This window comes from Onychomys torridus, chromosome 10 (genome assembly GCF_903995425.1).
Source record: "Onychomys torridus chromosome 10, mOncTor1.1, whole genome shotgun sequence".
Classification (NCBI taxonomy): Eukaryota; Metazoa; Chordata; class Mammalia; order Rodentia; family Cricetidae; genus Onychomys; species Onychomys torridus.
The window spans coordinates 65,049,394-65,075,175 of record NC_050452.1 but is presented as its reverse complement, the minus strand read 5'-3'; the positions used below and the strand labels follow the sequence as shown (position 1 = coordinate 65,075,175).

At 43.6% G+C, this 25,782-nt stretch overlaps 1 protein-coding gene across 8 annotated transcripts in view; it reads right to left on the bottom strand.

Annotated features, from left to right (window-relative positions):
• Positions 1–25,782, bottom strand: part of Prom1 (prominin 1) — a 99,250-nt gene that overhangs the window by 25,416 nt on the left and 48,052 nt on the right. For all 8 annotated transcript variants that reach the window (XM_036200730.1, XM_036200734.1, XM_036200727.1 and 5 more), the window contains 8 exons: positions 19,830–19,950; positions 17,702–17,765; positions 16,513–16,602; positions 16,123–16,340; positions 13,085–13,159; positions 12,188–12,251; positions 7,874–8,033; positions 4,880–5,032 (listed from right to left, as the gene is read on the bottom strand). In XM_036200730.1, coding sequence (XP_036056623.1) covers positions 4,880–5,032; positions 7,874–8,033; positions 12,188–12,251; positions 13,085–13,159; positions 16,123–16,340; positions 16,513–16,602; positions 17,702–17,765; positions 19,830–19,950 — 945 coding nt within the window. The remainder of the gene's footprint in view (positions 1–4,879; positions 5,033–7,873; positions 8,034–12,187; positions 12,252–13,084; positions 13,160–16,122; positions 16,341–16,512; positions 16,603–17,701; positions 17,766–19,829; positions 19,951–25,782) is intronic.

The following is a 25,782-nucleotide window of genomic DNA, read 5'->3' as shown; positions in this document are numbered from 1 at the left end:
CAAGAATTCAAACATTGAGGCCTATGGGGGATAGTCTTAGGAATGCTTGTGAAGGGTTATCTGGATGAGGATAATTGATATGGGACAATCTTCCTTAACTGGAAGGTAGCACCATTGTGTGGGCTGAGGTCCCTGACTGATCAGAAAGAGAAAACAAGCCAAGCACTAGCATTCTTGGCTCCCCACTTCCCGCCTGCAGGTGCAGTGTGATCCTCCAGCTCCTGCTGTCATGACTTCTGCACCACCATGGATGTACCCCTCAAATCGCCAAAATACGCCCCCCCCTCCCTTCAGGTGCTTATCTGGTCCTATGTTACAACAGTGAGTAAACTAACTCACACAGTACCGCTGAGGTCCTGAAAGGGACCAGTGTGCCTCTGTCTCCACAAGGGTAGCCAAGAATGCCATGGAGAGGCATAGTGGATAGAGGCTGGGTGAGCCCGAGGGAAAGCCACAAGGAGATAAAGTACAAGAGGAAAACAACTGATTTCTTTCTGCAGAAAAAGCACTTTTTTGCATAATGAGAATGATGAGTTGGACAGGTGTCAACACGGCGGGACACCACTGTGAAGTCTGTAATGCCCCCAGACAGTGGCCTAATGAGACTGTTGTTGATGGAGAGAAGCCAGCAGATGAAGGAAACATAACATGGAAGGCAATGGGATGAAAGGTAGAGGGAGGAAGGGATCCAAGGTAGGGAGGGGGCAGGGGCACTGATGCTCTGTGCAAGGAGAGAAGATGAAATGGACCTTGGTCATGTTACCAGTGAGACACGGCAGTGTGACAGTGTGGTAGAGGAGTTCAGTGTGTTTGGAGCACATGCATGGGATTAGAGGAGACATTAGCCGTCGGTAGTTTAGACATGGACCTTTAATCTCGGGGATGGATTGAAGAGACCACCAGTCTGGGGCTGGCCTGGAGGACTCCACCCTTTGAAGGGTGGGGGGTGTGGAAGGAGCCCCAGTGATAAAGCAAGGCAGAGAGCCAGAGAAGCAGGAAAGAAAGCATGCAGGTGTGAAGTTGTCAACGGGAGTGAGGGCTTCACAGGAGGAAGAGGAGGCATCTGCAAAAGGGAGCACTCAACTTTGCAAACACTGCTGTCCCCGCTGTCCTGGAGAGCAGAGGTTACTGTTGACTGGAGAGAGGCGGAGTGATGGGGGAAGACAGGAAACTGGAGTGGGCCTGGGAGCTACTGGGAGATGAGGGAACAGGAAGCAATGCAGGTCATGAAGCTAAGCGGGCTGGCGCATGGAGAAGAGTGCAGGAAGGGCAGTGTGGGTGGACACTCACTGTTTAAAAGCAGGGCAGGACGGAGTAGTGGTCAGCCTCTGTTTTCCAAATACGTGTATACATAGATCAGTGGTGTGGACGGCTATGTATACTATTGGAGTACACAGAGTTTCCTAGTGAGAGCTTGCTTTACCCAGCAGGACTGCATAAGAGGATGATTGGACCATGGGCCTGGGTACCAGGTGTTTAGAAGGGTCTACACTTGGTTGTATCTAGCAAGGGGAAGGTCTTTTGCCTCACCCCTTGGCATTGTTATAAAAAGCCCTTTTGAATAAAGTACTAGGCCATTGGGTAATGACCCAGTTCCTTCCAAAGCTATCCTGTGTTTCTGTTTTTCCTCTCATCGGCTAAGCCTATCATTCTACCTAATATTTCTTATTCCTCTCTCCTTCTTAGAGGAACCCTGGAAAAGGTGGGGGCAGGCATCCCACAATACACAGATCAGTGGTATGGACAGGTGTGTACACAGAAATCAGTGGTGTGGACAGGTGTGAACATTGATCAGTGTCATGGAAAGTTGTGTATACACAGATTAGTGGTGTGGACAGGTGTGTACACATAGATCAGTGATGTGTATGAATGTGTACACACAGATCAGAGGCATAGACAGGTCTGTACACACAGATCAATGGCATGGACAGGTATTTACACACAGATCAGTGGCATGTATGGATGTGTACACACAGATCAGTGGCATAGACAGGTGTGTACACACAGATCAGTGGCATGAACATGTGTATACACACAGCTCAGTGGTGTGGACAGGTGTAGACATAGGTTAGTGGTATGGACATGGGCCAAGGGTAAAAACACACAGATAGGTATTCAAAGGCTCAGGGGAGAGGAGGACCAAGAGGAAGAAGATGATGAAGAGGAACAAGGACCACAAGAGAAAACAAAAGCAAAGATGCCCTTATGAACAAGGGCTGGTGATGTAGCTCAGTGGTAGAGCACTTGGCTAGCATGTGTAAAGCCCCACATGTGACCCTAGTAACAACAAAGAAAACTAAGATGGAGAAAAAGAATACTCAATGAAGACTCCAGTGTTCTGAAAGACCCAGAACACCGATTATCCAGCCCTAATCTATACGGTAATAATAATGTGTGCCTAATTTGCGACCCCTATTTTATCTTGGAAACTTTTTCTAGAAACCCACGGCAGTCAACCTAGTACTCAATTCACAAGTGCTTACACTCTGGTTGACCTGTCCACCCTGTCACTGCACATTTAGACCTTACCACCTTAACACAAACTACAAAAGCACATCCCTGCTCACGAGGAGTCATCTAAAGTTTGCTCTCCTTCCTGATGGGGTTGCCTAAGATGTGAGTCACTAGAGAAAGGACCTGATAGTCTATGGCATTTGCTAGAGTCTGGTGAACCTTGAAAATGGCCCCCACCCATGTAGACATACTACTACACGACACCCATGGCACTCATGGAATTAACTTTTCTTCTGAAGTCTAGAATAATGATCTGGACACTATTGTCAAGGGGTGAAGGGGGAAGTTTTTCAATGGGCTTCAAACAAACAAACAAACAAAAGCTTGTTGCCACTGCTGGGAATCTTAATCTCCTAGGAGGTTTCACATTATATGCTGTATGTTCACTATTGTATCCCATGTGGTCCCCATGATGCTCTGGGGCCCTCAGAAGACACCATGAAAGGACCATTGGATATCCACGAGGAGCTGTTTGGGCCATCAGTTTTTGAAAGAGACCACACTCATGAGTGAACAGTATCACCGTGTTCACAAGCATAAGGGGATGTGATCGCAATAGAACTGGGTCTAGGTTTTGCAGTTTGAAAGCAGAAGCTGCAACCTTCTCATGGGTCTGAGGTGAACTGTCCTGGGATCCAACCTTCCCTTTGCAACTGGTCGTCTACCAGATGTCTCAAGGAGTAGAAACGTCTTTAAGCGTAGACAGAAAGGTCAGCAAGCACTGTCAAGCCTGCCATGTGCAGAGATAGAGTTCAATAGTAAAGAAAAGTAGACATCCACTTCTGGGGCCAGCCTGTAATGGGTCTGATGGCATCTGACAGTTTTAGCATTTCTCCTGCCTCCATCCCAAATGTTTCCAAGAGCCGTTGTCTCTGAGCAGACTCAACTTCAATCTGCAGAAAACATCTAAACAGAAGTAGCTTAGAGCCTCCATCAACCTGTGGATGGATTCTGTGCTTACATTCTTGCTTGTTTGAAGCTAGACATCAGATTCTTGTTGTTGTTGTATCCATAAGAATTTCTTTTTTTACAGTCTTATGAAAGAAGTAATTTTTCAGAGTAGTTTGCATCCCCATCAAGCAGTTAATCTGATGGAATATATATGCCACCAAAATGTTTTCCAAACATTTACCTGGGTTGTGAAAGTCTTAACATTAAACCAATCTACTTATCTGTGTTTATCTGAAAAAGGCAAAATAAACACATTTTTTTCCTTGCTGGGATAATTTGTTATTGCTTTTTTTCCTTCACTGTTGAGAGGTACTTTCATTTGAAGATCCATCCCTCCCTCCCTCCCTCCCTCCCTCCCGCCCGCCCGCCCTTTTGGTTGCTTCCAGAGCCTTGCACTTGCTAGTCAAGGGCTCTACCTTTAAGCCACTTCCACAATCCTGGAACAGAATGTTTTAAATCTGGTGTGAGAGCAGATATGCTTCTTGTGTGGAGCACTCTCAGATCCCGGAAGTCCCTAGGTCATTCATTGAAGGATATTTTTAGACATGTCTACATTACTGCTAATAAAGGTACATGATACTAGAGCCTGTTTGGGGGAAAGTACTTAGACACACAGATCACAAGAAATCTGAGTATGACAGTGACTCCACGTTTAAAGAGGCAGATTAATGCATGGTACCTGCTCTCCCATCTTCCTCATACCAGCGAGGGTAAAGGCACATGGCTGATGGTGTGGTTCTCCAGCTCCCTAAAGAGAAGTGTTTAACCCTTACTTCCCCTTGAGCCTGCTTACATATGCTAGCACTATGCTCAATAACAGAACTTGAAGGCCACCTCATTCCCAGGGTGGCACACTCGTTGCCACTGCACCTGCATCCCAGTTGAAGTTTCTCGTGCCATCATTGTGCATACTGCTCTTGCCTGCTAGGTTTTGTCTCGATATCCCAGAGTAAAGATTCCCCCAATACATGCACCTATATATATGGACATCTTCAAAGCAGGGATCATCACTCCCACCTACCCCACTGTCAGGTACCTAACACCTACTCTTGTCTCTAATTCAGGCTACTTGTCCAAAGACCAAAGGTGCTGAGTTGGCATATCTTGCTTTAAGTCAAGTTCCTGGAGTTTCAAATTAGCAGTACTGCTGACAGCAGATCATGGCATCTCTGCTTCTCGTGAGAGAGTGAATGAGTGAACGATGATAATGAAGGAATGGGTATTTAGCAACTTGGAAATGCTTTCCATGACAGCTGGTTTTTTTTAAAAAAAAAGAGCCTACCATATGTAAACAATGTGAACTCAGAGGCTCCTATGTGAGACCAAGAGGCTCCCGCCTCCATAACACCACACCCGGCACCACCCTCCACCTCGCATTTCTACCTTCAAGGGACAGAATGGAGCGGACACTCACGTCATGAGGAAGATGCCTCCAGTGTTGGACACGCAGCCTCTTCTGGTTGGGGTGGCACGCTTGTCATAGCCAAACACACCACACAGCAAGCCCAGGAAAAAGAAGGTCACAATGAGGGTCAGCAGGAAGCAGACAATCAAGCCACCCAACCACCTGCAGAAAAAGGTACAGTGTTATCATACGACGTTCGGTTGTGAGCCTAGCCTTTAACGGCAGGGCCATCTCTCCAGCCCTGTTACTCTACGTCAAACAGGCCATGGCTAAATGCACTGAGTGTGGGTTAAGGCTGGAGAAGTCTTTCTCATCTAAGTTCAGAGGGCAAGCCTGCATGACAAGAGCCTCCTTCATCCCTGCTTCTGTTTTTTTAAATTTATTTTCTTATTAACTCTTTGTGTCTTTCACATCATGCCTCTTGATTCCACTCATCTCTCTCCCAACCCCAAAATAAGATTTAAGAGAAAACAAGGGGAAAGAAAGAAAAGGAAAAAAAAGAGGAAGAGGGAAACCTCGTCATGGAAGCTGCAGTGTGACACAGTGAGTCACGCAGTAAACCCCTTTATCCATCCATTTTTACATGCAGGTGTTCATCGCAAAGAATCACTGGTCTGGTTCAAGGCCCCTGGTTTCTGCTACACCATCGATGCTGGGCCCACACTGGGACTCTTCTTGGATATCCTGTTGCTGCCCTGCTTCTTGACCCAACAAGGCAATACGTTTTCCTCTTGGCTTTGCAGTGCCCTCCTCTCTCAAAGGTGATGGTGAACACCCATAGCATCACGTGGGGCTCAGAGCAGCCTGAACTTCCTCGGGAGCCTGATTAAAACACACCCAAGACCTTCAAGTCTTGTCAAGTTTCCTAGCTGGGGTCTGAGGAAATGACAGAGGGAAACTCCTCTCCAGCAAGCTCCTCTCCCTTCCTCAGAACTCTTTTGGGGTTACAAGAATATTCTGGGGCATCAAGTTCCTTACTGAACCAGAAATACTCTGTGTGGTAGACACATGAGACATTTGGAATTTTATGAGCATCCTAAATCAAATGTTACAGAATGCAAAGCTTAATTCTGTAATGGTCCTGGGAGACATTTTAGGATAATGGAGCCTCAATTATGTCTTACTGGCATTCCCGGAATGTGTACCAACTTTCCCTACAGCTAAGGAGCATTCAAGGCTAAGAATGCTTCCCAACATCACAGACACTGAAAAACACAGTATCTGCTCTTCTGGGGGCCTCCTGACAGAAGCGGCCACCAAAGCTTCTTATTCAATTAAAAGCAATTTTGGTAATTACACTAATAGCTACCAGCAGCCATTCAGTGGGATGTTCGTTCCAGATATCAGGGAGGCCAAATTAAATAAACCGTGGAGCCTGGTTCAGAGAACTTTCAGACTTAATGAATCAAATTATTAGTTGAAATATTTTTTTTTTCAAAAAACAAAAGCTTTCAGGTCTCTGGGCGGGGGTGTAGGAAGGAAGGAAGAGTAGTTGGAAGGAGAGGCAGACAAATGCACTATCCTGTCTCATTTGGGAAACTTGGTCTCTAAGGGAAATTCTATCTTATGTCTGTGCCAGTGTCTGTTGGGGTGTCCTAGCCCCACAATAGAAATGTGGCATGAGCCCCTGGAAGATTATGCATCGCACAGCCAGATGGTGTGGTCTTCAAGGAGTCATTTCCCTTTTCTGAACCCCAAAGTCCTTGTCTCTAAAACAGTCGTGCACAGAACATAACTCAGCAGACGTCGGGGGCAAGTTGGAAGTACCATGCATGAAAGTGGTTAGTGAACACATTGAACATCCACCTCTAAGGCTACAATTTTACTGTTTGTCTTGCACCATTGTACAAACAGTAAGCCAGTTGAGAGAGGGCATCTAACCTCTCCAAGGGGCAATTCCTAAGGCTGTGCCCTTTGGGGAAGAAAATACACCTTTATGGATGTCCAAGTCCTTCCCGCTCCGTGCTCTGTCTGGAATGCCCATCATCACCTTCCAGGGCCAAACACCATGGCCTGAATTATTTAAGCTCTGGGTACAGCAGCTGCCTGCTGATCCTCCCCAACCCCCAGTCCCCAGCTCAGTCACCAACCTAGTGACCTCATAGCCCAGCTAAAAAAAAAAAAAAAAAAAAAAAACCTCTCTGTATTTGTTTCACAAACCAATGAGAACATTTTCCAAATATCTTTCTTGATTATTTTTGAGCTTCCAAATCCCAATACACTTTTGGCTTACTAACCATAGCAAAGATTCAAGAAACAATTTACGTCAAAATCCGAAACTGTTGAACATTTGACTCAAGGATTTCCAGTCTCCCAATTTTTGCTTTTGAATATAGAGTGTCTTATGAATATGCATTTTGTTTTTGAATACAGAGTTCTTATGAATATGCATTTTGTTTTTGAATACAGAGTGTCTTATGAATATGCACGTCACCATTACTCAGAAGCCACACTAACCATTTCTGTAATGTTCCACTTTTATTCTGTGGGCTGTCTCAGTGAGCACTTAAGACTGTGTGTGTCCAGATGTGTGTGCTGGGGTATGTATGTGGCACATGTATGAAGATGCTTTGGTAGGGCAGAGGTTGACATCTTCCTCAGTCACTCCCCACCTTCATTTTTGAGTCAGGGTGTCTTACTGAAGCCAGAACTCGTCAACTGGCTAGGCTGGCTGGCAAGTTTAGGGCTCCATCAATACCCTCCCTACCCCAGTACCAGGGCTGCAGATGCACACTGCCCCTTTTTGCTGCCTTTATTTTTTTTTAACATGGTGCTGGGGATCCGAACTCAGGTCCTCACACTTGTACTGCTTGTACTCCCCACCCCCCTGTGACTTTCATAAATGAGCATAGCTGGGGGCTGTTCACACAGTCCACAGCCTCTTTATCCCATTAGGTTTTTTTTTTTTATAAGGCTACCCTGGAAATTATGTCATGTTTTTATACCCTTACTAACTAAGCAAGCTTCATGGCCCTCGTTTGCCAGCTCCCAGGAGGCACTTACCAGTAGGAGTCATATTCTTCCAGTTTGGGCAGCTCCTTGTGGAAGTAACTGTTGCTGTTATTAATGTAATGGGAGACCTCAACCAACACCTCCTCAATAGGAATACTTTGGCTCATATTCTTAATGTTGGAGCTGATGGAATCCAAGGCCTGTTTGACATCTGAAAACAAAGGGACCCCAGTTACTCACTTTCAAACATAGAAGAGAGACCTTGTTTGGGGACCAAGAAAAGTCACTTGGGTTTTCCCCATGTTCTGTGCAGGTTTCTAACAAAGCAAGATTCTATAACGAGCACCAATAGAACCAGTCCGTCTACAAGCAACAGCCAAACAAAGCAGTGAATGTAAGCACAGACAGTGAAATGATACCGAAGTTAAGCCACGCTCCCTCATCAAATATCTTAAAAAAAAAAAAAAAAAAAAAAAAAAGAGGCGACGAAAATGCAGGTGTGCCTACCATGTGCCAAGCACTTCTGTGAATATTAATCTGCTTCCTTACTAATGCAATATCTGCCTTAATTCCCCCTCTACTGTGACCTAGAGGCTCCTGTGAGTTAAGGTGCTCACCCATCCCATCCTTCTCTTTAGGGGAGTACTGGAGTTTGTTTGTTGTTGTTTGTTTGAAGGAAGTGCTATTACATGATTTGGGGAATAGTAAGACCAGAAATCCCACTACATAAGAAATGGCCGCCTTATGAGATGGGCGTGGCAAGGACATGCACACAATAATTCTAGCACTGCCAGGGCAGGAGCCACTGGATAGCAGCCAATTTGAGGCCAGCCTAGTCCACACAGGGAGACCCTTTGTCAAACAAATAGGGACGTGGTGGGGCGTAGGGAGAGGGTAAGGAGAGGAAAGGAGGGAAGGAGAGGAAAGGAAAGGAGAAAAGGGAGTGAAGGGAAGTGGAGAGAGAAAATAGACTAAAAATGAAAAGAAATGCCATTCATGGGCATAACTCTTGCATTGCTTCTTGACAATGTGACTTCAGTTGATGTCTGTTAATCAATGACTTGACTCATCTAACTGGGGACTTATTACAGTAGCCTATCTGTGTCTCCTACATGCCAAGGACAACACAGTTCCTGTGATTATTTCCCACTGAGATCCATAACGGCCTTCCAGACACCCGTCTTCTAGAATGTGTTAGTTTGTCCCAACAGACCCTGGATCCCAGCTGCCTGTTCACACGGTGTCGTTACCTGGCCAGCATCCCACGGGTCCAGAGGTTAGGTTCTGACCCAGATGTGCTAAGAACAAACACAATAGTTAAAAGTCTACTGATCCAGATGGGCAGAGAAACTGCTAAGCAATGGTAAATGGGACTCGCTTGAAAAAACGGACCTCAGGGCTCCACTGGAGTCTGGGCAAGCCGTAGAGGTTTGAGGCTTGGTTCAAAATGTGCCTGTGTATAAAAATGGCAGGGAATCTTTTCTAAAGTGTTTTTCGCACAGATTTGAAATCTAGAAAGAGAGAGCAGCTGAGCACACCATGTTGGGAGAACTCTGTGGTGCCTCACTGTCTCCCACAATGGCTCTTGTGCAAAAGCTTCTGAAGAACTGTGAGGTTCCATCGGCCACTTTGATGGAAGTGGTCCGAAGACCCGGCCTGCTCTGAGCAGCTCCTTAGGAGCCTGTTTTGCCCTTCCTCTCTCATGAGATAAGGCACCGCCCTGTCGGCTTTGGTGACTGACAGGTGTCTGAAGCTGCTCTCAATCGAATGTGTTCTTCAAGCTTCAGTGTGCAGGATGCCTTCTTGAGGAAGGCTCCTCCTGCTGCCTCCCCTGGTGGCTACCTTGCATATACTCTGTTGCCAGAGTGTGACCTGTGGGTAAAACTGGCTTAAGGATGGTCAGTGGCCATGCCTAACGCTTCTCACATCCCCAACATTTGGAAGAGCCTGGCACAAAGTGGGCACACAAAACATATTCAGGCTAGGACTGAAGGCCCAAAGTATGGGAGCTGAGGTCATAAAGATAAACTAAGTAACATCTAGACCGATAGACAGGCACTGTGTGGCCCTGGGATAATGCCGACTTGTGTTTAAGCAACAATAACAGAAACGCTGGCTGGGCTTTGCTCATGCACGCAGCACACTTACAACAGAGGACTGCTCGTGTGAGCAGAAGAGGTCCAGAGCGGGGAACAAGAAATCAAACACAGAGATTAGTAAGCAGGAAGCTATCAGACACTCAGCATGCAGTAAGTAGCCTTCAGATGTTACCCAAGGAAAGCACGCGCTTGCCTTCAGTATCTTTTTATAAAGCTTTACTGATGTTGTTTTATGTGTATAAGCGTTCTGCCTGCATTATGTTTGCACCACATGCATGTCATGTCCAAAGAAGACAAAAGAGAGAACCAGATGCCCTGGAATTAGGAATTGCAGACAGTTGTGAGCTGTCATGTGGGTGCTGAGAATTAAGCCCTGGTCCTCTGGAAGAGCAGCCAGTGCTCTTAACTGCTGAGCCCTCTCTCCAGGTTCTAACATATAACACGTGGTTTTATTTGTTTGTTTAATGATTTATTTTTATTTATGTGCATTGGTTTTGTTCCTGTGTGTATGTCTGTGTGCAGGTGTCAGATTCCCCAGAACTGGAGCTACAGACAGTTGTGAACTTGTGAGCTGTCAAGTGGGTCCTGGGTACTGAACCTGGGTCCTCTGGAAGAACAACCAGTGCTCTTAGCCACTGAACCATTTCTTCAATCCCATAACACAACATTTTAAAAAATTACTTGGTAAATCGGTAAAAACAGCACTGGGAAGATTTTTTTTTTAATTTAATTGATTTATTTATTTTACATCCCAACCACTGCCTCCCCCTTTTTCCTCCCCTCCACCTCCCCCATCCACCCCTTCTCCATATGTTCAGAAAGGGCAGGCCTCCCCTGGGCATCAGCAAAGCATGGGATATCAAGCTGCCATAAGACCAAGCATTTCCCCCTCTTTTCAGGCTGGACAAGGCAATCCAGCATGAGGAATGGGTTCCCAGGAACCAGACAAAGGGACAGCCCTGCTCCTACTGCCAGGAGTCCCACAAATAGACCAAGCTACACAACTGTCACATATATACAGAGGACCTAAGTCAGTTGTTGTTGGTTCAGACTCTGTGGGTTCCCATGAGCCAGGATAGCAGTCTCTGGCTCCTACAATCCCTCCTCCTTTCCTCAGCAGAACTCCCAGGCTCATCCCAGTGTTTGGCCTAGCGTCTCTCAATCTGCCTCCATCAGTCACTGGATGAAGGCTCGCTGATTACAACCTGGGTAGTCACCAATCCAATCATAGGGGATGGCCAGTTCACGTTGTGCATCCACGGCTGCTACTGGTCTTAGCTGGAGTCATCCTTGTAGACTTGTGGAAGTTTTTAAATATATTTTTAAACAACTCTTTTTATTTATTATTTTTTATTTTATGTGCATTAGTGTTTTGCCATGTGTGTCCTGCCCCTTGGAACTAGAGTTACAGACATTTGTAAGCTGCCATATGGGTGCTGGGAGTTGAACCCAGGTCCTCTGGAAGAGCAATCAGTACGGTGCTCTTAACTGCTCAGCCATCTCTCCAGCCTCAGGAAGAAGATCGTTAAAGAGAGGATATATATATATATATATATATATATATATATATATATATATATATATATATATATATATATATATATAAAATCAGCTTCAGGCAAATAAGTCCATAAAAAGCTGCTTATATTACACCAATTTGCGTACTGACTCCCAAACATCCTCATCCTAACACAGCACAGAAGTTTCAAATCATAGGATGCCCTCAACATAGACCTGTATCTCTAAAATTAAGCAGTCTTAGAGCCCAAAGGACCATCACCTCAGGACCAGAGACAGAAAGAAAACACTTCCCCAAAGACAAATTCTTCTATAGGGTGTTCCTAAAAACAATAAGGGTCATTTTAAGTTCATTTAGGAAATACAAGAATCTGGGGGTGGGGTTTCCCTCCTCAGGAAGATAATCAGCGCATGACCTTCCAAACAGCAGTGGTTGTAAGTCCTAGAAGAGTTCAGCACAGGGAGTCACCACTCAGTGACACTCTTTGCCATAGAGAAGTAACAAGCATTAAATACAAGAAATACAAGGCTTGGTGGCTTTCTTTCCCAGTCTACATAGCCACTGAATAGAGATAACATAATCAAAACGTCTGCTGCTCCTTCCATAGGGTTTAGCAACAGACTATTTTTTTAAGTTAGAAAAGAACAATAAAATTTACAACAAGCACTTCCTCTGCATCCACCAATCATAGCACTAACAAAAAGAGAAACAGAATGACCTTCAAATGACCTTCTACTAGGATCTCACCTGCGATGACAGCCGCGGTTTGGTTTCGTACCTTATCAGGTATCTCATCGATGAACGTATATCCCTAAAAATATTTCAAAATTAATTGAAGATCAGTTGGCGTATACTCCATTTTATATCAAGTAGAGGAAGAAAATTAAAGTGTAATACTTATCTCAAGATTGAAATTACCTTACTATAACTATCAAGGGTCTTAAAGCAAATCCCCTTTAGGGAAACGTGCTGGGTTTTTGGTGTTGGGGACCGAAGTCAGGCCTTGCATGTTCTAGGCAACTGTTCTGTCACTGAGCTATATGCCTAGGCTGAGACCATGTTCTTTTAACTCAATAAATCAGGTCATCTTAAAGGCTTTTTACCCTAGAAGAAATGCCTTTGGACCATAGCTGAGAGACAAGTAACTTGAAATGTGCAGAAAACCCAAAGGAAATAAGAACCACACATCATTGGGGCAATAAAGATGTTGAGCAAAGACATTCAAAGGAAAAAGAGGCAAGTGGATCTCTGTGAGTTCGAGACCAACCTGGGCTACAGAGTAAGTTCCAGGAAAGACATCAAAGCTACACAGAGAAATCCTGCCTGGAAAAAAAGAAAACAAAATGAAAAGCAAAACAAAAACAAAAAACCTAAGTCAATAGATAAAGGAGAGGGAGAAAGGAGTGAGTGCCAGGCTGAGGGAATAGTGTGTGAAAAAGCCTTGAATTAGGAAGGAAATAAAACCAAACCAGTATAGCAGCTCATGGGTGGAGCAGGAGAGCACTCTGTATGGAGAATAAGGTGAGTGCTGCCCTACACCTAAATCCAAGAAAGCAAGAGGTCAATTTCGCTCTTTCCTTGTTCTTATGTATGAGACTGCCCTTGATATGAAGTAAGCTGCCTTACTTGTTACAAGAAGCATACCCTTTTGACAACGCTCTCCAGATCAGTACTGTAGATGTCGTTAACAGTATTGAGTTCTCTATCCACAGACGGGAGCTGAAAATTTATGAAACAAAGAATAAGAGAAGGTAATTATCCCCAAGTTAATGTTCACAAAAAAGAGAGTTATCTTATATCCAGATCCCAGGATGTTGACATCGAAGGACCTACTTCATTTTCTTTTGAAAATAGAATATGGCCTGGGAAATCACCTTTTGTTCAGAGTGGCATCTATGACCACCCACTTATTTTTATTTATATATTTTTTAAAACAGGGTTTCTCTGTGTAACAGTCCTGATGTCTTGGAACTCACTCTGTAGACCAGGCTGGCCTCGAACTCAAAGAAATCTGCCGGACTCTGCTGCCTGACTGCTAAGATTAAAGACATGTATCACCACCATCTGGCCTATGAGCATTGATTTTTAAAGTTTATGGGTCTGCTGAAGTAAGCTCATGAGGTACAGGTAAGTATGTGTGGCCACACCATTACTAGTGCTGAACACTATTGAATGAAGTTATAAACCAACTTGTAAAAATCACTTTTAAAAGTAAAACAGGAGCTTAGGCTACAGTCTAAATAAGGTGAAACACATATGCCAGGCTCTGGGCTGGATCCTCAACATTAAACCAATCAACCAACCAAACAAACAAACAAACAAATAAATAAATAAACAATACTAAAATTATATAATGCATCTGGTGGTTGCATTGGTTACAAGTGTGGAACCAGTTTTCCAAGCCAAGAATCATACATGAATTCCAAGCACGATAGCTCTTGGCACTGGGATCCATGCCCTGGGGCTCTGAGCAGGACACAAAAAGGACCCGACATCACTTCTGAGATAGGTCCTTAGTGAATGTGGAGAACTCAAGTCTCATCATGAGAGATCACACACACACCTGACTGAAGGCCACTCCACAAAACAAATAGAATATTCAAAAATGCCAGTGTCACAACAGAAAAAGGCTGAGAAACATCCCCAGATTAAAGGGCAAAGAAACACACAATACTATTGGCAATGCAAGATCCCAAGTTGCAAAGAGATAAGACATTTTTGTAAATGCACTTTCATTAAAAACTTGACATCTGAAGAGAAAGTGTAGAGTAGATGGAAGTAGTGGTTCTGTGTCTTGTTCCTAACTTTGATGTGTTTATGATGATTTGTGCAAAGTTTAGAAACATTTTAAACCATTTAGGTATAAAAGGAACAGGCTGGCAAATTAACACAGACTCAGTTTTCAAGAAAATAACTTGATACAATTTATAAAAGATATGAAGAGACAGATAAAATAAGTGGGACAAAATGCTGAACTGTCCTAGTTAGGTTTAACTGTCAACTTGACATAAGAAGAGCAGAGTCCTCTGAGAAGGAAATTTCAACTGAGGGACCATCCAGATCTGACTGACCTGGAGCAAGTCCTGTGGGGTGTTATCTTGATTAGTAACTGATGTGGAAAGGCCTGTCCCACTGTGGGGGGCACCATCCCCTATGCAAGTAGTCCTGGGCTGTTTAAGAAAGCTAATTAAGCCCAAGCCTTTGAGAAAGCCAGCAAGCAACATTTCTCCATGGTTTCTGCTTCAAATTCCTGCTTGAGTTCCTGCCCTGATTTCTCTTAAGGGTAGACAGTGACCTGGAAGTGTAAGCCAAAGAAGCCTTTTTCTCCCCTAACTTAGTTATGGCCAAAGTGTTGCATCACAACAGCACAAATGAAACCAGAACACTTGGAGACAGTGTCCCAAGCTATGGGAGGAGTGACATGTATTTACAACTTTCCCACATATGCAAAAAGCTCATTAACAAGCAACAGTGCCAGGTGTGGTGGTGTATGCCTGTATTCCTGGATGCCGATAGGTATGTATTATCAGCACTAGGAAGAGGCAGGCAGAAGGGTGAAGTCTGAGATCTACCCGGATTACTTAACAAGTTCCAGGCAAATGTGAGACTACTGTGAGGCCCTGTCTCAAAAAAAGCAAACAGCAACAACAAAGCACACAATATCAAATAGTTAACATAGAACCAACCCCTAAAAGTCCATTTGATGACTCCAAAAGTAATTCATCATGCAGACAATGATAGTACATGTGAAGTTTAAAACAAAAAAACAAAAAAACAAAAAACAACTGACTCATAAAATATGGAAGTAGGAAAAGTATGTTAAAATATTATTTTATATAATGTGAATGGTAAATTTAACTGAATTAATATATTAAATATAATTAATATAAACATGATTTTTTTGCATCTCAAATGAGGGGGTAAATTTTGGAAAATAACAGAATTGTCTACCCCAGCATATATGGTTAATATACCTAGTTTTCTGGTGTTCTTAATAGCTTATTTTAGTTATGTGTATTGTATATCCATATGGAGGTATGTACACATGTGAGTGCAGTGCATGTGGAGGCAAGAAGAGGGCACTGGAGCCCCTGGATCTGGAGTTACAGGCAGCTGTGAGCTACCTGATGAGTGTTAGGAACTGAGCTCAAGTCCTCTGCAAAAGCAGCAGGTGCTCTTACCTGCTGAGCCATCTCCTCACATCCCCATGCACCTAGCTTTAAAAACCATTTAAAGAAGAACATGTATTCTGCTCTTTTCTTTTTTCTTTTTTTTTTTTTTTTTGAGACAGGGTTTCTTTGTGTAGTTTTGGTGCCTGTTCTGGATCTCACTCTATAGGCCAGGCTGGCCTTGGACTCACAGAGATTCACCTGGCTCTGCCTCCCAAGTACTGGGATTAAAGGCGAGCGCCACCACCGCCCGGCCTGCTCTTCTTTTTTAATCTGAATTTATCTTGATAAATCATCATATGACACAGAACTCAAAAGTCCCCCCAACCCTTTTCTTTTTTCTTCTCTTGCATCCATTCCAGCACAGTGCTTAGATGTCCCAAAAAGATTCCCAGAGCATTCGCGGTTACTGCCTCCAGCCCAAGCCACTGTACACCGGACAGGTGCAACCCGTCTTATCCCTACTCGACCTCCTCTCATTCTCCTGGCTGTGGCAAGCTCACACCTGCTCACCTGACTTGAGTTGAGGTTGCTCTCCAGATTGCTTAGCCCTGGTTTGATGCTACCACAGATCTTGCTGGCTGGGTCCGAAGCACAGTCACTGCTGTTGAGTGAATTCTGGATGCTGTTTCTCAAAGTGGTCAGGTTGGTGCTGAGCTGTGTGTTTCCATCTTGTATGATCTTCAGGCTGATGTTCATGTTCTCCAGGGCAACCTTAGTCTGCTTGATGGCTGCAGGAACACAACCAGAATCAGAGCGGGAGAGTGGGCCACAGGAATGCCTCAAAAAACAAAACAAAACAAACAAACAAACAAAAACAAACCAGAAATGAGCTCAGACAGAATTAGGGAGCTAGGTCACCTGGACTCCAAGAGTCTTGGTCATTTTTGGCACTATGCTTACCGGTAGCCAAATCCTTAATCTCATTGAGAACAGGAATTACATTAGGTTTTAATTGGTCTTTTATTCTGCCTCCCAGCAAGGAATCGATACCTGGATTCAAAGGAAAGGGCAACATTGATGAGAGCAAGCCTGCCTCTCCTCACACCCCAGGAGCCTACGTCTGGAAAACATCTTCCCTCTCCCTGTCCTCACATCCCATCCTCCACTTCAGACTGTGGGCCCTAATGTGAAGAGATGCCATTTCCTGCTGCAAACTCACATTTCCCAGTGGAAAATTATTCTCATGGACCTTTAGGCTTTGTGTGAAGAACACAGCATTTATCATCTTTAGCTGTGTTATGCAACCAGTGTCTCCAACTCATCAACACTGGAGTTTTCTACACTGTGGTACCACTTACATTTGGGACCAGATATTGCTTCTTTGTGTGTGTGGGGGGGGGCGGGGACTGTCCTGTGCACTGTAGGGTGAGGAGCGGCATCCTCGGCCTTGGACAAGGTCCCTCCCCAATCCTGCCAACCATATATTCCTTCAAATGTCACCTTTTGTTGAGAACAACCTAACTAAGCTGCATGCGAACTCTAATGAGACACGGTCCAGCAAGGACCAGGGCCAGGCTATGTCTGCAGCCCATTTAACAGGGCCCTTAGCAGGGCCCCACATGCTCTTCTGCATGAAAAATGAATGCAGGAGAGGGAAGGCTTTGCAGTAAGCAAAGCAAAATTCCAAAGTAGAAGCCCCAAGTCCCTCTGCTTGTGAAACTGACCTTAAATGTTGGGTGCCTTTTTAAAAAAAGATTTATTTATCGATCTATGTAGATGAATGTTTTGCCTGCGTGTACATCTGTGCAGCCTATGTATGCCTGGTGTCCACAGAGGTAAGCAGAAGGCTTTGCATGTCCTAGAAATGGCATTACGGATGGTTGTGAGCCTCCCTGTGGGTGCTGGGAATTAACCTAGGTCCTCTACCAAGTTCTGCTAACCACTAAGCCGTCTTTCCAGCCCCTAAAATTTGGATTTTAAACATCCCATGACAAGCAGCAAACATCCAAGGAGCTCTGCAGCTTCTCCCGCCTCCCTGCTACCTTTAACTGCCTTCTACTGTGGTCTGTGCTTTACAGGAACTGGTTAAGGCATCTCTTGAGCCATCCATAACAAACAAAACTGCTAACTAACTTTCAACGCCACTTACCATCCAGGTCTGAGAAGGCCTTGTCCTTGGTGGTGGTGTACTGAGCCAGTATATAGTCAATTTGCTGGAAAAGAAAATTACATGACACCTGCCCTTTGAGATGCAAAGTCATAATACAAAGACAGTAGGGATTTAAGACATCAAAAATCAACCCCCTCATAGCACTTTGAAAAGGAAATAGCTCAGAGGTGACATACACACTTGTCTTTTGATTGACACACTCCCAAGCTTCACTGGCCTAGCACCAACTTACCTATTGTGCTTGCTTACGAGAAACTTACTAGCTGTGGTCATTTCTCATGTGTCATGATTCTGTGCACTGGCTAGGTGGACCATGGTGGAGACTGTAAGCATGAGCCCAGGTGGGTCCCCCTCTCTCTTGCTTGTTCTTTGTGATTAGCCTGGGTATTTTCACAAGGGATCCTCAGGAGCACCAGCAGCAAGAGACTCACAGACACCTGATGCACGGCTCCTAGAAGCTGACGTTCCAAACTAGCCCCAGATCATGTCCACTGTGTCTTCCTGGTCAGAAACCGGTCACAGGGACATCCCAGACTCAATGGGACAGATGTTCTCCCGATGCAATGGGTAAGAATTGACAACCATCTGAAGTCTGACACACAAGTCCACGATATTGATTACTCCCCACTAAGAATAGTTATCTTCTTATTTATGGTGGCTCAGTGGGCCTGCTTCCTACCCTCTCAGCCAGGCCAGGTGAACATCCTTCTAAAGTTATCAGCTTCCCAGTAAACCACAGCAGCGTTTAAACAGCGTTGCATTCCTTTAGTTACTAGAGGTAAAACATCTTGCTCTCTTTGGAGACAGTTATATTCCATCTGTCAACTGCCTATTCAATTATCTGTATAATTTCTACTTGTTAGAGGTCCTCACATATGTTCCAACAAGTAAATTTCCCCGAAGCCATCATCTTTATAAGATGATGAAAGCCATCCTAATTTTCATGAGCCACTGTTATTACTTTGGGCATTTGGGGAGAGGAAAGGGGATTTCCTGTGGATATTTCCTTCAGGGTGTTTCATGAAAAACATTACGAGCTTTTGTTTACTAGGTGTAGAAAGAAGTGATACCACCTGCGCTGCACTGTAAGCCACATAGAGCTAATTTACATACTCGCCACCCTCCCAAGTGCTCTATATGGTTCTTCTTTGAAACTGCCAGCTACATGGCACACTTAACGTGCCGAATTTTGAGGAAAGAATCAACCAGAAGGTCACATCTAGTTCAAGGATCCATGGGTTCTGGGGGACTCTTCCTAATGCCAGCACGCAAGAGCATCACACACTTAAGTCAGTTCCTGCTCAGATACTTTCTAAATCACATTCTGAACAGGTAACACTTTCCAAATCACATTCTGAACAGGTAACACTTTCCAAATCACATTCTGAGCAGGTAACACATCAACACACTCCTAGGAAGCAGACATAAAGAGGACTTTCCAGTCACTGTCCTTCAGTCACTCTGTTTATGTTCTTCCAAAATGATCTCTGTGTGTGTGTGTGTGTGTGTGTGTGTGTGTGTGATAGAGAGAGAGAGTTTGTGTGTGTGTGAGTGTGTGTGTGTGTGTGTGTGTGTGTGAGAGAGAGAGAGAGAGAGAGAGAGAGGGAGGGGGGAAAGAGAGGGGAAAAGAGAGAGAGAGAGAGAGTTCTTCCAAAGGAGCCTGACACATCGACACAGAAACAAACAGGTGTGCACAAAGCTAAAGAATTCCATCATAATCGTAACTGTGAAATGATAATGGGTTAACTAGACCACCAAAAAGAAAGGATAACATCAACAACAAACAAAAAGCAAAACCAAAACACCACAGGGAGACTCTTAAAGTTATCAGATACTTTTATATGTGCTGTGATTTTGTTACACCTAAATAAAAGAAAATAATTGAAGCAAAGTAAGACATGTAAATCCTGAGCTGTGGATACTATGCTTCGGCGCTTTTGAGAGTCACTCTATGGCTGTGTTTCTTCATCTACAGCCTCGAAGGGCAGCACCCTTCCGTGTGGGTTCACTGGCTTCCTATAAGGTTTTGCTGCACTTCCAAACACGCACAGGGACTCAGAGCGCCAGACACAAGGCTCCATGGAATGTGCAGGTTGCAGGGTTTTACCTTTGGGGTTTCCTTTAGGAGTATTTGTAAGTCTCTGTAATTGCTCTCTGCCAGTTTCTGGGTCCTTTTGATCCGGGTCCTTACCTGGTGGTTGGCCACAAAACCATACATGATGCCAAGGCTGCAGGGAAAGAAAGAATAAAGAGTGTTGGCCAAGATTCACTGTCTTTGGAGCCACAGCAGAAATGGCCACCTCTGCCTCCTCCCCTGAAGCCTATGCACTAAGACTACCATTAGCACACCACCCAAATGGGGACATAGAAGAGGACTAAGGTCTCTCTAAAGACAGACCCTGGTGTAGGATGAAGTTTTGTATTATGACTCTCATAAATCAACAGCGTCCACATAAATGCTAGCAGGAAAAGTCGCAAAGGTGTCAGGCAGTGTCGGGAACATGTATGTAGACCCTGTGTGTGTGCCCTCTTGTGCCCGCACAAACACCTCTGTGCACTTCAGCTACCCCCAGAGGCAGAGGGAAACAGAGAGACTCGGGCTTCCTGGTGGCTTTTCATTTGATTGTTAGTTTCTGTATTGTCCAGATCGAAAAGAAACAAGGTAGTTCAGCATCAAAGCCCTTCAGGAAGCCTAGCTTCATTTCCTGTTGCTGTGATAAAATATGCCCACGGTGACTTCCTTCCCACACAACGCTGGATTGTGCCCAGGGGACAATTTTGAAACTAACCATGGTCCACACAGAACAGCACGCCCACTGTTCGTTTATGTGAAATATGAAACCCAACCAAATAATGGTACTAAAAAAGGCCATGGTTATTGTGATGAAGGACTAGTGCTCTTTTCATGGCTGAGTTTTCATCATGGAAGTTCTTGAATATGTCCTTACAAAAAGGATACTTTACTCTATGTAAAATACACATCACAAGAAACTCCAAAATCCTTCACAAAGTCATCTTGCACGAGAGACTACGTTATAATTTATATGAAATTAAAACCTTCCTTCTCACTCATCTCAAAAGACTGAATTTAACCATGTTAAAAGCTCTTATGCTTAATTATTTTTGCCTCTATCAATCTCTTGATTTAAATTATACTAATTGAGTCACTTGCTGAGGCAGAGCCTCTGAACATTAAAATTTTAAATTTTAGGAGTAAATTCCACGCTTGGTGGTGTACCACTGTAACCCTGGTACTTGAAGGAACAAGGTAGTTGGACCTCAGAGTTCCAGGTTAATCTGAATTGCACAGGGACCTTCTCTCAAAATTAAAATAAAACAAACCCCCCTAAACCTCAGGGGAACGAAAACCCAAAATACTTTTAGATACGACCACTAGAGGGCAGCAAGGAATTAATAAATAGCCCAAAACGTTTTTCCACACAGATCCAAAAGACCAACATTGTTACTTTTGTAACTACGAAGCCTAGGATGTGGATAGGTTTTAAGAACAGTTTGGCAAGCAACAGGCAAACCCTGGAAAAACAAGACGCAGTTGCCAATCAGGTTATCAAGAAATTTCTACAATTCTGTGCACACATATACAGATTACATTGAAAAATTTCATGTCACCAAAAAATCTGAGTCCCAGGGCAGGTATTGCATGGAGCTGGAGAGATGGCTCAGCAGTTAAAAACACTTATTGCTCTTCTAGAGGACCCAAGTTCATTTTCTAGCATCTACATTTGGCTGCTCACAGCAAAAAGCAATTTCAGCTCCAGGGCATGAAAAGGCTTTCAAGTTCACCTACACTTGACTGCACACACACACACACACACACACACACACACAAAATCACACATACTTGCACACAGACACACATGAGCACAAAATAAAAAATTCTTTTAAACAAATAAAAAGTCCTGCTGCATCCGGAGTGCTTAGTTTGTTCATGGCTTCTCTTTCTTAGAACATGTTTTCCTGTGGCAGTGATGTTCAGGTCATTTAGGGCTCCCAAAGTGACCTTAACATGCCTAGGTGGCTCATGACTCTGAACAGTATCTTATTCTGCCTAGCTAGCTGCAGGGGATGAAAAAGAGAGGAGGAACACGTGACTTGGCCCTGGTTCCCCCAACACCAGCTCTGAGAAGGTGCTTTTCCTTTCTGAGCCTCAGCAGCCATCATAAAGGTCAGTTTGGATCTGATGCTATAAACCAGCTAGAATTCAGCCTAGACTGTAGAAGCGCTGCTCAAGATGCAAATGAGAGGGGCTAGGGAATGTCCACAAATTCTCTGGATTTGTTCATCCTTAAGCTTGAGTTCTTTCTCAGGGCAGTCTCAGAAAATGAAGACAAACTGCATAATGATCTACTACTGTCTATCCCAAACTTACATTGTGCCTCAGGGTAAGAATCATTATTGGCTAGCATGACACCCTCATTAGGCCAAATGACTGGATGATTTTAGAGTTATGTGCAGAAGCAAGACACACATGCACACACAAACAAAAAAAAAAAAAAATGTGCCAGGGTCTTTATTTAACTAAGCCAGGCTCAAACATCTATGCTGGGACAAGTCAGGATCGCCCGTAAACAGACCTGATATCTACCCTGGGATAATCTTGCTTTCTCTCTCAGCATTCACCCTACTGAGCTACACAGACCCACTGGGTCACAGAAAAAGTCCAAGTGACCTGGAAGTCGACCACTTCCTCTTGACCCTTCCCCTCCATACATCATGGAAGAACTCCCACAGGGATCTCTGATGGCGTGTGTCACAATGCCTGCTCAAGTTTGTCTTTATTTCTACCTAAGTTCAATGTCCTTAAGAGGAGGCGGTAACAACCCTCTGTCAACTTCGCCTAATGCAGTCTGTCCCCGACAGGGGTGCCTGAAGGAAGTGGTTGGAGACTGGGCTTTTTGTTCATTCTAAACTTGACCTGCTTAGACACTAGCTGTACAAGCAGAGTGTGGATACAGAAACTGTCCTTGACCTTTATTATATAAAGGCTTTACTCACAAGGTCACATCAAAGAACTGATGGACCTTTTGGTCCAACGCTGACTGCCAAGGATGCAGCCCTAGAAAGTCCTGCTAGAGACACTTAAAATCGTGCTATTGATACCTTTAACACAAATCTGGGCTAGACAGAGTTCTCCAAATGAACTCAACAACTTTCCCAGCAAATTTCCTGTGTAAATGTCTATGTTTATTTAAGTTAAAAATGACAAGTCCCAGGGTTGGACTTGTTAGCACTGGCTGCTTTTCTAGAGGATCCAGGTTCAAAATCCAGCACCCACAAGGTAGCTCTGTAACTCCAGATTCTGGTGATTTGGCCTTTGCAGATACTAGGCATGGAAATAAAACACTCAAACAAGGATGATAATAACAATAATAATAATTTTTAAAACGACAAGTCTAAAGGCCCTTATGGTCAGGCAGAAGGCATCAGAGGAAAGAGGGTGGCTTGGGACCTGGGAGATGTCAGGTGGCTGGCAGAGTGTTGCCCCTGTAGTTCTCCAAAGTGCCATCAATAACTATTGCAGGAACTTCCCAGCATCTACAAGCACTGCAAACCTGAGTTCTTTCATAAAACCTCCCAAGGTGTAAATACTAGCAGCTGATAAAAACTTCACTATATTGACCAATGCTAGCTTCCAATTATGATCTCTAATCCAAACCTTTTATTTAAACAAAATAGAGAATGAATATTCCTTTTTGTGTCAATTTGGACACTCTCTGATACTCAGTGCATTTTTTAAACAAACATTAGATCCTAATAAATTAATTTTTCTGTACTTTTTTCTGTTTGTTTTTTTGAGACAGAGTTTCCCTGTGTAACAGCTCTAGCTGTCTTGGGATTAGCTCTGTAGACCAGGGTGGCCTCGAACTCACAGAAATCCACTTGCCTCTATTTCTTGAGTGCTGGGATTAAAAGTGTGCGCCACCACTGCCCAGCAATTTTTCTGTATTTTAACAGTCGCCAGCCAATGACTAGAATATAAGGACACTAAGAAAAGCTGACCTAAGGCCATAAAATGCCAGTGGGTCTGTCTCCTCCAGCACCTGTAAGTGTTGTTAAGCTACAAATGGGTGCTTTGATGCAGTATAGTACAATGTCTTCAGACTTTGAGCAGAAGACAGGAATTTTTATCCATAGGACATACAGCATTACAAATTATGTACATTATGGAAAATAATTTCTGCCCAAACATACTTAGGAATAAAGACTTAAGAGCTTTTACAGACTAAATCCTTAGCATCTGAAGCAATTTTTTCCTATCAGCTTCTATGGCTTTCATGAAATTGGCCAGTGAAAGCCAAATAAGGGCTTTTAGTGGGTAGCTCATCTCTTCCTTCTTAAATGTTCCTTATTTACATTTTAAGCAACCAGATCTCTTGTTTCCATTAACAAAGACTCAAAATGTTCAGGCAGGCTATAGTTCTGTTAGTTAATTTGTTTGTTTTGCTTTGTTTTCTGAGAATCTTCTAGCCTCCAAGCCTGGGAGTGGTAAAAACATCCCATACTCTGATGAATTTTGAAGGTAGCCAGCTTCTGGAGGCCAGCCTGATTTAGTTCACCAGGGTAATTGTTACCAAAGCTACCTTTTGGTGATATCTAGAACCTTCCCAGAATTCAAGGCATGATTGGGTTTTGCTTTTTTTTGCGTTCTAGATTCATCTTTATTTCTACTTATGTGTGTGCCTGCATGTCTGTGTATAGGTGTGTGCAACTGAGTACAGTGCTCACAGAGGCCAGAAGTGGATGTTGGATTCCTGAGGCTGGAGTTATAGGTGGTTGTGAGCCGCCCCGTGTGGGTGCTGGGAACTGAACTTGGGTCCTCTGCAGCAGCAAGCGCTCTTAAGCACTGAGCCATCTTTCCAGCCTCCTTTTAGGCATTCTGACAGTAGAGCAATGATAAATGTGAAGGAGCAGAGAGGAAAGCTAGTCTTTTCTGAGTAAGATACATCTGCTGAATCAGTCACAGAAGTGGGCATGAAATCCTCCGCAGACAGACAGACTACAGAAACACATGGCCAGGTCCCGAGGTTCTCACATTCCATAACTGTCTTCTGGGAAAGCTCAGAGAAAGCGTGACCTCACGTGCTTCCCTACACACTAGGGAATCTTCCTCCTCAGCACATATGGCTTTGTCAAAAACAAAACGATAAGAGAATTTTTAAAAAAGTGCAAAGGAATAGCATGAAAAGCAGACTGATCAGGATTAATCTTAAAACTAACTGCACTAAATTGTAAGATTAAGAATCAATGAATGGAGCTGAGTTTGAAAATTATATACATAAAATAAAATAATATATAATAAAAAGCCTATCAAGATTTTTTTATGGATCTGCATGTTAAGAATAAAGATAGCTGAGCTGTATGCATGTATATAAATGGAAGCTAGATTTATGTCTTACTTTGTAGCTTTGTTTATATGTTTTGGTATTTTAATAGGAAATGACTCAGTCAATTCAGAATGAGATCCTTTGGAATTTATAGAAATACAAACAGAAGTTCAACTTAAAAAAGGAATCCAATATAGAAAATGTGTTTATTTGAAAGAATGGAAATCCTATTATACATATGCAAATATTTATTGAGGTAGAAAAATAAATAAAGATGTGTAATAAAAAATTTTCATAATATTTTGACATGTATTTTCATAAAGCAAAAAACACAATTAGCTTCGAGGGAGTGAAAGATGGTTCGTTGGTTAAGAATGGTGGGAGCTGGAGAGATGGCTCAGAGGTTAAGAGCATTGACTGCTCTTCCAGAGGTCCTGAGTTCAATTCCCAGCAACTACATGGTGGCTCACAACCATCTGTAATGAGATCTGGCACCCTCTTCTGTATACATAATAAATAAATAAATCTTTAAAAAAAAAAAAAAAAAGAATGGTGACTTCTCTTCCAGAGGACCCATTTTTAAATCCCAGTACCCCACATAAAGGCTCACAACTGTTTATAACACCAGTCCCAAGGATCCAGTGCCCTCTTCTAGTCTCATGAATCACACGTGGTACACAGACACAATTGCAGGCCAAACACTCATAGACACAA